The 14,363-nt window shown below is 45.9% G+C and overlaps 1 protein-coding gene across 1 annotated transcript in view; it reads right to left on the bottom strand.

Annotated features, from left to right (window-relative positions):
- The window catches only part of LOC129711769 (multiple epidermal growth factor-like domains protein 6), a 552,574-nt gene that overhangs the window by 277,661 nt on the left and 260,550 nt on the right, over positions 1-14,363 (bottom strand). The window contains exon 5 of the mRNA XM_055659700.1: positions 7,796-7,918. Coding sequence (XP_055515675.1) covers positions 7,796-7,918 — 123 coding nt within the window. The remainder of the gene's footprint in view (positions 1-7,795; positions 7,919-14,363) is intronic.

A 14,363-nucleotide genomic window follows, 5' to 3' on the forward strand; every position in this document is an offset into this window, starting at 1 on the left:
ATAGAGTTAATTGAGTACCACTTAGTCCATAGTTGTGGATGGTGTCAACATAGATTTATCTGGATTGTACGACAAAGCCCAGGCTGAATAGGTTTTTAGTAGCTAATGCTGCTGATTTAGCAAATTCCATGGTTTTGTTTGTTGTTAAATATCATCGCGATATGCCATGACAACATGTTTCCTTAATAGTGTCAGGCTGGTTTGAATATCTTGGAAACACAGTTTTGGCTTATATTTAGCCCATTAGTCAATAATTTATACTGCCATAGTTACCCCATCCAGGTAAATTTTAGGTATCTCCGATGATCTTTATGAATGGGTACTGAATAGTATGCATCTTTTAAGTCGATGCCTACCATAAAGTGTCCTTTGGAAATCCATGTTTGGCAGTTACAAATGTTTTCCATTAAAGTGTGTATACCTGGTGAAAGTATTCAATGTGGTTAAGTCAATGATGGTGCGACATTCACCATCTTTTTTGGATTTTTGGTAAATTTAATACTGGTTCCAAAGGTTCATATTTAGACTTCTTTATGACCCCTTTGTATGTCTTCTCCAGTTCAGCTTGTCCCTCATGTTTCCTTTTTAGTGAGAGGGTAAAATCCCCTTTGGGGTGCATGCTGAACTGGTGGCAAGTTTTTCTTAAATTCAATTTTTTGTCCTTGAATACGTTTGGTATATAACTACCAAGTGTGATAGTTCTTCATGCTTCCAAAACCAGGTGTGGTCCCCCCCCCCCGATAGCACAATCCCCTCACCTTTCATGTGATGGTAGGAACCAGACCCACCTACCTCCACTGTTGTTTGGTGGTGTGTTCATTTCTTCGGTTTCTGGTTCCTTGTCTGTCGGGGTGGTGCTGTTGGGGAATGGTGCGTTTTCCATGGGGCACGCTCTGGGCCCTGTCCCGAAAGACTTGCGGGGACGGTATGCGGGCCCCGAGCTTTCACCAGTACCATGAAGTAGACGCCTACTGGTGGATGCGTAGAGGTACTGCCGCCTGGGTTTTTGAGTGGTTTGCTCATTCCAGGTCCTGCCCTCATGAGGCCAAAATGCCGGATTCTTTGTCCAGATTTTTGGCTTGATTTGGTAATTATTTGCCAAATAGCAGGATCTGTGGTTCTGAGGCCGGCGTTCTACACAGTCCTGAGAATATTTTGAGGTTGAGGGCAGGTCTTATGACCTCCTTCCGGAGGTTGCCAATCACATACTGTGTTGCACAGTAGAGCCAGGGTGTTTTAGCATGTCAACCCTGTCTATGGAATGAGCATATGAAGTGATAGCCGCCGTCAGGGGTATCTACATTTTTTGCAATTTTAAGTTTTTGGGTTTAAATACGCTGCTCAATGTACCCCCTGTAATGGCAGGCACATTGAGCAAATGCAATTTTGGGGGAGGCGTGAATAAGTCCAACGCCTCAATGACTACCTGTCTTGGAGAGGTTTGAAGGACAGGTAGTAAGCTGGCCGCCAGTTTAGGCTGTAACGGCCGTCCCGCTGGTGGTGTTGCCACGTAGCGGTTCACCACACCCAGCAGCTCTTCCTGGTCCTGTACCTCAAGCATACTCTCGATTTTGTTCAGCCAGTGACCCCTCTTCTTGACCAGCCCAGCCCTGGTCACCAACGCTCCCCTCTGTTGAGGGAGATGCGATGGCCAGTGCTGTTAGTGCACTGGAGCGGGAGTGTTTGTGCTCCCTTGGCGAGCTTGCCCCATCTCCCAGAGCAAGTCTCGCTGGAGCTTTTGCTCCATGAGCCTTTCCATAAGGCTTGAAACGGTCACCTTTAGCCGCTGTCGGGCGGGAGTCTACCGTGCCGGGCTCTTCTGAGTGAACCGGCCGGTCCGACTTCCGTTGTGCCTTACATCCAGCCCGCTGCAGTTGGTCGCCAACGTTCCCTTGAGCTATGCTAGCGGCGCTGGGCTCGGCTCGGAATGCTGTCGGTGACTGTGGACCGCAGCGTTGTGCGGTCCAGGTGCCGCCGGTCACCCCCCACTGCTGGAACCCTCCTGGTCCATTGTAGTCCGACGGGAACGACCTTCCTTGGTGTTTTCCCTGTTCCATTCCTATTTAAAAATAAAGCAGAACAGGGTTTTGAAAACACCATGTCCTCAGAGTAAGATTTGCTTACCTGAAGGTCCGTTTTCAAATTGTTGCAGGAGAGCTCGAACTCCCATCCGTCGCTGTGCACTGCGTGAGATGCTATGTCGCGCATGCGTGCTGGACGGGGTCTTCACGTAGTCACTCACGTGACTCCGAAGTAAAATCAGTGTGTGACTAAATCAGTACCTGGTATAAATCAGGTACAGTCATTTATTGCAATAATTAATGGTATCATTTATTGTAATCCTCTTTTTGCCATGGACTTGGTGCATGACTAAAACAGTTAAATACTATTAGACAACAGTTCCATTCCTGCACAGAAGAGATGTATGTTACTTGATGGTCAATCCTTCTTTTTCTTCAATACAATTATACTTCATGTATATAACACAATTGAGTGCAGGAAACTCCTCTGATCACAAAACCTTAACATTAATCCAAATGTAACCCGATGCACAAAACCTCGAGCCACCCTATTATATTTCCAAACCATAGCTACCAATATATTGGCCAAATCCAGTGGATACCAGCTTTTAGAAAACATAAATTTATTAAAAATGCATTAAAAAACAATTATTCCCAACAGCTTTAACATATTGCAGAAAAGAGGAGCTGCAGGTGCTGGTTTACAAAATTAGACACAAAGTGTATCCTTGACCAAAATCCCTTCAAGCCTGTTTCACCACTTACTGTAATTCACCGTGAGTGGGTCTGTAATCCACTTCCCACCTCAGCATTACGTCCTTGGATGCAGTAACCGTTGGAGCGTGGAAGCTCCGCCAGATCCCAGCAACATGCAACTATCAGAGACTGTCACAAACTTGGCTGTCAAGGATTAATGACCAGCTTCACGTTTTCATGCAATATTCCCTCTCTCTCCATCCCTCCCCCATCCAAGTCACACCAGCTTTTCACCCTACAAACAGCAAACAATGGCCTGTTTCCTTTAACATTCTTACTTTTTTGCGTATCTTTCATTCATAGAAACATAGAAAATAGAAAATAGGTGCAGGAGTAGGCCATTCGTCCCTTCGAGCCAGCATCGCATTCAATATGATCATGGCTGATCATCTAAAATCAGTAGCCCATTGCTGCTATTTCCCCCATATCCCATGATTCCGTTAGCCCTAAAAGCTAAATCTAACTCTCTCTTGAAAACATCCAGTGAATTGGCCTCCAATGCCTTCTGAGGCAGAGAATTCCACAGATTCACATTCTCTGGGTGAAGAAGTTTTTCCTCATCTCAGTCCTAAATGGCCTACCCCTTATTCTTAAGCTGTGACCCCTGGTTCTGGACTTCATTGTTGTTTACATCGTCGTCTATATCTCTCGTTTCCCTTGTCCCTAACCAGTCTGAATAAAGGTCTCGACCTGAAACATCACCCAATCTTTCTCTCCAGAGATGCTGCCTGTCCCGTTGAGTTACTCCAGCGTTTTTTGTCTATCTTTGGATTCCTGAATTACCGCCAAGACAACATGTGCCACACAACCTATCTCAAGTCAAGTCAAGTCAATTTTATTTCTATAACACATTTAAAAATAACTCTCGTTGACCAAAGTGCTTCACATCAGTGCTAAGTGGGTGCAAGGCAATGTCCTGGCCCATGGTAACTAGGTCTTGACTTGCTGTTGACCACAAGAGCCTTGTTTTATGATTTTGGATACAAGACAACAGCACCAAGAACAAGCCTCATCTTTACAATAGGAACTTTTTGCCACCATTTTAAATTTTGCAGCGTTAAAACAGATTATGTCATTTCTATTACACGAGATTCTCCGGAGAAGGAAACACACAGAGATAATATTCTCAATCATTAAACATAAGCCTCAATGTTGGAATAAAACGTAGAAACTACAAGTGATCACGCACTGGATAACTGACAACTAAATCATCTTTTCTCGATCAGTAATATTTTATATCAATATAGTATGTTATAACTCGGGGCATTTTTATGGGCTTTGATAAAGCATACCACACACAATGGACTATTACATACCATTCAATTACCTTCCAAATCTAGTTTCATTATGAGTCAGTTTCCTCCTTTTATGCCAAATACCTGATTAATGGCTCGGGGCACCTTAGAGAAGGCTTTGATAAAGCTAAACCTCACACAATGGTCTCCTTACTCCCATTCTTTCACACTTCCACATCTAGTTTCACGCACACACACAGTTTCCGCACACACACACACACACACACACACACACACCTGACACACACACACACACACCTTAGAGAAGCCTGTGCCACGCACGCAACCACACACACACACACTCCTTCTCCCACACACACACACACACACACATATGCACGCACACACACACACACGCACGCACGCACACACGCACGCACACACACACACACACACACGCACGCACACACACACTTCTTATAGCACAAAATTATGCCGATTTTTTCCGTTTAATTTAGTTTAGTTTAGTTTAGTTTAGAGGTTCAGCATGGAAACAGGCCCTTCTGCCCATCAAGTCTGCACCGACCAGTGGTCCCCGCACACTAACTGTGACACACTATGGGTATCAGGAGTTATAGGGAGAATATAGGAGAATAGGGTTAGGAGGGAGAGATAGATCAGCCATGATTGAATGGTTTAGTAGACTTGATGGGTTGAATGGCCTAATACTGCTCCCATCACTTATGACCTTATGACTTAACACTATCCTATACATACTAGGGACAATTTGCAATTATACCAAACCAATTAGCCTACGTCTTTGGAGTGTGGGTGGAAACCGGAGCACCTGGGGAAAGCCAGCATGGTCTCGGGGAGAAACAACGGCCAAAGTCAGGATTGAACCCAGGTCTCTGGCGCTGTAAAGCTGCAACTCTACCATCGTGCTGCCCATGTATGTTGGTTTGTTTTCCCTTCTCTCTCCTCTTTTCTATTCCTCCTGTTGAATCAGTACACATGTTGGACCTTTGACAGAAACCAGAAAAGGCACAAGAACCCACACTGCTAACTATATCCTCAATCTCTGAACGAGGTGAATACCAATCTTCAGAGAAACGAATACTCAAAATAAATCAGAGAGCCGGAGACCAGAAGAGGAACCAGAAGCATTATACAAACAAAAAGATACAACAACAACTGAATCAGGAGGAACATCTCTGTATCAAATAACAGAAAACCTATGTACCTCAAACACATGTGCTTAGAGAATCTGGCAATGGAATGCATTAAATCCAGTCTACCGAACAACCTTGACCCACCTACCACCAAAACATGTCCACGGCTGACACTATCTCCCTGTCCTGACACTCACCCCAGGAGAGAGACACCTACATCAGACTTCTATTCATAGACTACAGCTTGGCTTTAAGTACTATTACTCCTTCCAACCTCATTACTAAACAGTATTTCTCCAGAAAGATGTTTGAATGAACATCAAGGCAAACCTCGGCATTGACTGGAGCCGATTAGATAAAAAACAGAATATAACCATGCTAAATAACGTGTTAAATAGTACATTAACACAAACACTGGCAATATTTTTATAGAGAACATAAAAGCTACAGACACAAAGAGCAATGGGGCACGTTATCAAATACTGCGGATGAAATGTCATGAAGTATTATTCACAAAAGGGTAACAACCTGACTCAGACTCTCAGGAATTTGCTATTAGCATTCCCTGGATCAGATTCGCCATGTACTTTGGCAACGAGAGATGTCCCTCAACAGGTATAAATTACATAGGAGAGGTCACGCTGAACAGTGCAGGCACACAGGTTCTGTATACAAACACACACTGACCCTCTACTCTGACCAAAGATTAGTATCACAGGCAAAAACATCAGAACAAGTTCCACAGGAAATTAGAAGATAATTCAACAATTATGAGCACCCTTCTCTCTATCAAATTCTAATTTTCAGCAATGTCTCTCCCCATTCTAACTGTCAGAATCTTTTCACACATGTTCTTATATCATGTATCTATGTCCCGATACATATGTTCATGTATAATAACCATGTCAATGTATCCCACAACATTTTTTCCATATTTCAATCCCAAACACTATTTCCATCTCATGTTCAAATCTCCGGTCGTTCCCCTTGTTCTGGTGGCCCAAGGAACTGCAGATGCTGGAATCCTGGAGGAACTTAGTGGGTCTGAACCCAACCCAAAATGTTGCATGTCCATTCCCTCCACAGATGTTACCTGACCGCTGAGTTCCTCCAGCACATTGTTTTAATCTGTTGCTTGATCTGTAAGCACATTCTAATCTGCACTACCATTGCCTTCTTATGTTCCCACTTTCATCAGCGGCTGTCCGCTGTTCTAGTCTCCAGCACCAGGTCCCTCATGTTCCAATCACCAACACTCTCATTCTCCGTGTTCTAAAGCCTCTAACTCTCAGACTCGGTCATTTCTCTCTACTTCACTCCAGTAGAGTATTACTGTAGAGTACCCCACACTACAGTTGAGAGTGTATTGACTGGTTGCATCACGGCCTGGTTCGGCAACTTGAACGCCCAGGAGCAAAGAAGACTGCAAAAGGTGGTGACCACTGCCCGGTCCATCACGGGTACTGACCTCTCCACCATCCAAGGGATTTATCGCAGTCGCTGCCTCAAAAAGGCAGCCAGCATCATTGGAGACCCACACCACCCGGGCCACACACTAATATCACCCCAGCCATTGGGAAGAAGGTACAGGAGCCTGAAACTGTAACGTCCAGGTTCAGGAACAGCTTCTTCCTGACAGCCATCAGACTATTAAAATCGACATCCTCAAGTAAGCTCTGAACTACTTAGATGGGGCATTGGTTTTGTCTGTTTGCACTATTATTGTTTGTTTTTATGTATATCTGTGTGTGTGTGTGTATATACTGATCTTTTGCTTTCTCATTTATTATAGTGTTATGGAGTGCTTTGTTTACATATTCTGTTGTGCTGCTGCAAGTAAGAATTTCATTGTTTTGTCTGGGACATCTATCTATACATAACTAAAACTGATCTTGAGATAGAGAGCGGGGAATAGAGGGAGAGGAGGGCAGTGTGGGAGGTCAGGATGGATAGGGGCGGGATAGGGGGAGGTGAGGAGTGGGGGATAGAGGGATAGGAGGGGAATAGGGAGGGGAGAGATGGGTGGGATTGGGGGAGGGGAGGAGGAGAGGGTAAAGAAGAGGGAGGATGAAGAGGAGGGGCAGGAAGTGTTGGGGGATGCGGGGGAACAAATCGTGCCTGCGCAGTTGTGGGCTATGCGTGAATGGTGGAATCTTGCATTGGGGAGCAGACGTAACGGGTCTGCACTTCGTCTAGTGTGACAATAAAACACTCTTGACTCTTGACTTATGCTAACGTTAGTTAGTGAACTAATGCTCACCGTGAAGCACTAATCACATTGCCAATGACCATGGGAGGAGAAGCTTATACCTTACTGTGCAATATCATAGAACAATTAACCATATTTGTCCACAAACTGTCATCAACAACAAGTCAATATTGTACCAGAGTAAATAGCTCGATTATCAAATTGGATTGCCAGCGCATTAAAATAATTTGTAAACAATCTTGCTAATTTTGCTAATTAATTACAACCAGAATAAACTGTGAATGTTTTTGGGGTATGAGGATGTTATTTCCAAGCCAACCCTGAGCGTGTCTGGTATCAGGTGTGGGCGAGTTGGCACCAGGGTGTTTGGTAGCTGTTATGTCCAGTGTGGTCTGGCCCTACCTTGGCAAGTCTTGCCGTCGGACTGCAGCGTCAGACCCTGGCGGCACTGGCAGTAGAAGCTGCCAATGGTGTTACTACATCGGCCATCACATCCCCCACTGTCCTCCTCACATTCATTCACATCTGCAAAACAAACACAGCAAACATGTAAACATGTGCTCTATGATCCCAGCCTTCAGTTTAGTTAATTGTCACGTGTACCGAGGTACAGTGAAAAGCTTTTGTTGCATGCTAACCAACGAGGCTTAGAACAACCCGTGGGCGGCACGGTGGCGCAGCGGTAGAGTTGCTGCCTTATAGCGCTGGAGACCTGGATTCGATCCTGACTATGGCGCTTGTTTGTACGGTGTTGTACGTTCTCCCCATGACTGTGGATCTTCTGCATGGATTTTCTCCGGGTGCTCTGGTTTCCTCTTACACTCCAAACTGGTACAGGTTTGTAGGTTACCCTGCTTCCTGTAAGGACTCCATCCCCTACTCCCAATTCCTCCGTCTACGCCGCATCTGCTCCACGGATGAGGCGTTCCACACCAGGACATCTGAAATGTCCTCACTATTCAGGGAACGGGGGTTCCCCTCCTCCACCATCAATGAGGCTCGCACCAGGGTCTCTTCCATACCCCGCAACACTGCTCTCTCTCCCCATCCCCGCACTCGCAACAAGGGCCGAGTCCCCCTAGTCCTCACCTTTCTTCCTTCCCACCAGCTTGTCACATCCATAAAGTAATCCTCTTTCAGTTTTCGCCACCTCCAACGTGACCCAAACTACTCTCGCTAGATCTTCCCATCTCCCCCCATATCTGCCTTCCGCAAAGACCGCTCCCTCCATAACTCCCTTGTCAATTCTTCCCTTCCCTCTCGGTCCACCACCTCCCCGGGCACTTTCCCTTGCAACCGCAAGAGATGCAACACTTGTCCCTTTACCTCCCCCCTCGACTCCGTTCAAGGACCCAAGCAATCGTTCCAGGTGCGACAGAGGTTTACCTGCATCTCTTCCAACCTCATCTATTGCGTCCGCTGCTCTAGATGTCAGCAGATCTATATCGGTGAGACCAAGCGGGGGTTGGGCGATCGTTTCGCCGAACACCTCCACTCGGTCCGCAATAACCAAGCTGACCTCCCGGTGGCTCAGCACTTCAACTCCCCCTCCCACTCCGCCTCCGACCTCTCTGTCCTGGGTCTCCTCCATGGCCACAGCGAGCAGCACCGGAAATTGGAGGAACAGCACCTCATATTCCGTTTGGGGAGTCTGCACCCCGGGGGCATGAACATTGAATTCTCCCAATTTTGTTAGTCCTTGCTGTCTCCTCCCCTTCCTCAGCCCCCCTGCTGTCTCCTCCCATCCCCCAGCCTTCTGGCTACTCCTCCTTTTCCCTTTCTTGTCCCCACCCCCCCCCGCCCCCGATCAGTCTGAAGAAGGGAAAAAGGAGAAGCCCGAAACGTTGCCTATTTCCTTCGCTCCATAGATGCTGCTGCACCCGCTGAGTTTCTCCAGCTTTTTTGTGTAACCTTCGATTCTCCAGCATCTGCAGTTCCCTCTTAAACTGGTTTGTTGTTATGTTAATTTGGCTTCAGTGAAAATTGTGAATTGTCCCTAGTGTGTAGGATAGAGCTAGTGTACGGGGATCACTGGTCAACGTGACAGTGGGTCGATGGGCCTGTTTCTGCACCGTATATCCAAACTAAACTAAACTAAACCCCATGGTGCATTCCGTTCTGAGGTCTTTGCTCGAGCAATCCCAATGTGTCAGATATTCAATCCAATTTATTTGACAGTATCAGGGTGGTTGTGTGTGAAAGCCTGATCCTCTGGGCCAAAGGTGTTTTGGGAATAGCTTTATCCCACAGGTAGTCTTCTTCCTCTGAGTCACAGCTTGTGGCTCCATAGACAGAAATGGACACTTTCAGTAATAGGCTTAACCCGAACCCAAACTACTCTCTGCTAGATGTACACTGCTGTTTGCCTACCATCGTTAACAGATCAACCACGTTGATGCTGTGGGCAAATGTCTCTCACGAATGTCTCTACTTCCGAAGGATACTAAAGAAATTCAGCATGTCTCACAATCACAATCGCTATGATACGTTATTAGCCAAGTATGTTTTGCTACATACGAGGAATTTTATTTGCCAAGTCAGTCATACAAATAAAAAGCAAAAAAAACAACCGAACACACAAACCACATTTTAACATAAACATCCACCACAGTGACTCCTCCACATTCCTCACTGTGATGGAAAGCGAAAAAAATTGCAATCTCTTCCCTGAGCTCTCCTGCGGTCAGGGGCCTCGAGCCTTCCGTTGACGGGATGATCTTGACTCCCGTAGCCAGCGGTGGGCTCTCCGTGTCGAGGCGATCAGCTCCTGCATCGGGGGGGATGTCAGCTCCACACGCCGGACGACCGAACCTTCTGGTCGAACCTTCTGTGACGTTGGAGCTCCCGAAATCCACGACTTCTCCTGAGACTGCGAGCTCCCGATGTAAAGTCCGCAGGCCACGGTTGGAGCGATCTCAGGCAAGGGATCGACTCCAGTGTAAGTTCACGCCCCGCGGTGGGGCCCAAACTCAGTCCGAGGCCTCCAGCTCCATCAACGCACTGCCAGACTCAAGAACAGCTTCTGTACCTCTGTTATCACACGTCTGAATAACTTTCCCATGAGCTCCCATGAGCTAGGGAAGAGTTCCAATCTTCCAATCTACATCATTGCAGGCATTGGACATTTTCACTGGAATTGTAATGTTCCAATACTTAAAACTACATTCTGCACTCTAGTATTTTCCTCTTTGCTCTACCTGTTATTCTTGTATATGTGTGATTGTAGTTGTGCATAGTGTTCTAGTGATCTGCCTGGATAGCATGCAAACAATTCTGTTACATTCTGTTACATTCTGTTTGTAGTTTGTTTGGTTGTTTGTTTGTTTGTCTTTTTGCACAAAGTCCGCAAGCATTGCCACTATTCATTTCACTGCACATCCCGTATGTGTACATGACGAATAAACTTGACTTGACTTGACTTGACATGACTTGAACAAAGCTACTCTCTGTATTTCAGTACATGTATCTCAGGTCAGGTCAGGGAGGAGATCCCCCCGCCACGGATACCATGTTATCCCCGTGCTACTAGCTCCATGGTCGGATAGTCTGCGACTGAACCGTCTCCCCCACCTGGTTTGCAAGGTGAGAAGAGGCTGTGGACCCCCAGCAGGACCAAAAACAAGACCTGTCAAAGGGTGGATGAGCTTCTAGTGAGTCAACGGCCATCCACACTTCAGTAGAAGTTGCGATCACTGTAAGCTTTGTAAGGAGTGAAGAAAAACATGAAATGTAATTCTTCCCTCTCCTTGCTTCTCAAAAGAGAAGTTGTTAATAATAATAAGTACACGTGACAATCATCAACCAATACCATGGCCAAGAAGAGCCCACTGCACCACTTAATGAGAAGGAAAACAGCTGCCTGCATGCATTGGCTGATATAGAAACCACTACATTAATACGGAACGGGTTATTTGGCCGTCATCTGACTGTTGTTCTTAGAACCTGTCTCTAAACAAATTCCTACTTATTTCCAAGCATCAACACGCCTCTGTCAGTGTTCACACATTTTTTTAAAAAGTTGTATTGTCTGCAAAACACTCTAGAACTTAGTGAAAGGTGGGTGTTTCTTGTGAAAGATTGACAAGCAAACTCCAGAACAGTCTAACATAGAAACATAGAAACATAGAAAATAGGTGCAGGAGTAGGTCATTCAGCCCTTCGAGCCAGCCATGATCAGCCATTCAATTTTATCATAGCTAATCATCCAAAATCAGTAGCCCGTTCCTGCTTTTTCCCCATATCCCTTGATTCCTTTAGCCTTAAGAGCTAATTCTAACTCTTTCTTGAAAACATCCAGTGAATTGGTGAACATTCCCCTGGGTGGCGCCGTCAGCGATGGTCTGTCTGTCTGTCTTTTCGACATCTTCATTATTTTTAGTGTGTTTTCAAAGTTGGTGTCAATGTTGTCTGGTTTGTTTTATGCAGGGGAACTGGGAGGGGGAACTTTTTTCAATCTCTTCCCTTGCCGGAGATGCGATTAATTTCTGGACATTCTGCGGCCTAACATCATGGAGCTGGCGGCCTTACTCGCGAACGACTTTGAGCCCCAACCGCACAGCCATGGACTTACCATCGGAGCCTGCGATCAACACTCCAACTGCGGCCTGAGGATTTCAACATCAAGGAGCTCGCAGTCTCGGGCAGAGACCGATGTCGGGAAGCTCCAAGCCGCAGGAGGTTCGACTAGCCCTGACCCGGGCCCAGCGAGGGGGAGCTGAGATCCACTCGGTGCAGGAGCTTGATCGCCTCGACATGGAGGATACGACAGCCAGCTACAAGAGTCAAGATTGCCACAACAACGGAAGGTTCGAGGCCTCCGACTGCGGGAGAACAAAGAAGGGAAGAGCTTGAACTTTTTTTGCCTTCCATCACAGTAAGGATTGTAGGGGAGTCGCTGTGGGGGATGTTTATGTTAAACATTTATTTGTGTGTCTTGTTGCTCTTTATTGGTGTGACTGTACGGCAAATCACATTCCTCGTATGTTGCAAAAGATACTTGGCTACTAAAGCACTATTATGATTATGATATTGGTGAATTGATGAATCAGTGAACATACAAATTCAGAGCAGGAATAGGCCACTTTGTCCATCAGGACTGCTTTGCTTTCTAATATTATGGCTGATCTGCTTGTAATTTTAACTTCACAGCACGGTGGTGCAGCGGTAGAGTTGCTGCCTCACAGCGCCAGAGACTCGGGTTCGATCCTGACTATGGGTGCTGTCTTTACGGAGTTTGTACGTTCTCACAGCAACCGCATGCGTTTTCTCCAGGTGTCCACACTCCAAAGACATGGAGGTTTGTAGGTTAATTGGCTTGGTAAAGATTGCAAATTGTCCCTAATGTGTGGGATAGTGCTTGTGTACAGGGATCACTGGTCAGCGCAGAGGGGCCTGTTCCTATGCTGTATCTCTAAACTAAACTAAACTAAATTTCACATTGCTATCTGCGCATGTCAACTTATCCATGGCCTTTCTTGGTAGATTTTAAAGATTCATGAGCCTATGGCAGAGAAGATTTCCCCTTATCTCTGCCTTAAATGGATGACCCCTTACTTTCAGAGGGAGACAAAGTTTTTCATATATGCAACGCCGTTAACATAGTTGTAAATCCCCAAAACTTCACAGGTGTTTTCAAAGTTAGGATATTAGGACAAGTGAGTGAAACTTGAGTCAAGAGTCAAGAGAGTTTTATTGTCATGTGTCCCAGATAGCACAATAAAATTCTTACTTGCTGCAGCACAACAGAATATGTAAACATAATACAGAAGGGAAGCTAAGCGTTCAGTGTGTCTATAGACCATAGACCATGTATATGTTAATTCTGGCCAAATTGGAGAGGCCAGGACACTAAAATTGAGTAAAAGCTTCTGGGCTGCTAGGCCATTTGGTCAATTTAAATGTGCCTTCTGCAGAAATAGGACAAGCTGCAGAATGGTGCCAGTTTGTCTAGAGCCTAGATAAGAGCTACAGGAAGAGAATGACAATGGAATGGCCGCGGGACTCTGCGAGCGCACGCCGGGGGCTCTAACACCAAGACCCGGTGTGCGACCTCGCACCACCCGGCGTGGCTTTAATGGCCGCGGGACAATCGCCATCGCCAGCCGGGGGCTTTGACTTTGACTCTGACATCGGGGGGGGAGATGGCAGTGGAGAGATAAGTTTATTTGATAAGTTTATTTGGCCTTCCATCACAGCAATGTGATGGATGTTTATGTAAATTATGTTGTGTCTTGGGTCTATTTGTTTGTAATGTATGAGTGCAGAAACGGCATTTCGTTTGGGCCTCAAGGGGCCCAAATGACAATTAAATGTATCTTGAAACATATGCAGATCCTGACAATTAGGTGCAAATTGCATGGAATAGATTGGATGATTGTTGCAAAGCTTTACTTTGCTAGATGTTGATTGGATTAAGTAATGAGCCTTGTCTGGGTTTCTTGAATATCAAGGCACATGTTGCGATGTTTGCTTCCTTTCAGAAGCTCAGTTTGAATACATTGTATTGGTTACTGTATTATTGGGTTGGGAAAATGTCTATCATATACTGTGTTAATCGATATCTGTTATTGGACTGTAAAGAGACCACCCCCATGTGGTTTGGCCGCTCAAGGTTCGGGGACATATAAAAGGCCGCTCCCATGAGGTCCTGTGTCGATCTTCTGGGAGAACTCTTAGGACTGCGTGACCTTCTGGAGTGTCTCTGCTGGAACGAGGCTAAAGTGGGCTTGGCCAGGCAGATGCGAGGATCAAACCCGCGGTGGTTAGTCATAGCAGTGGGAACTTAATTGTGTTTTGTCAAAATAAAGATTAGTTGCACAAGTACTTGACTCAGTGATATTTGATTGAAACTAGACTGGACGGAAGCTTAGAACGAGCTATTTACATTGGGGGCTCGTCCGGGATCTCAACGACCCCCAAACACAAGTTTGCGATCAAGGGTGTTGAGCTGTTTCGATCACGAGTGCAGAAA

Source organism: Leucoraja erinacea, chromosome 30 (genome assembly GCF_028641065.1).
Source record: "Leucoraja erinacea ecotype New England chromosome 30, Leri_hhj_1, whole genome shotgun sequence".
NCBI classification, from domain to species: domain Eukaryota; kingdom Metazoa; phylum Chordata; class Chondrichthyes; order Rajiformes; family Rajidae; genus Leucoraja; species Leucoraja erinaceus.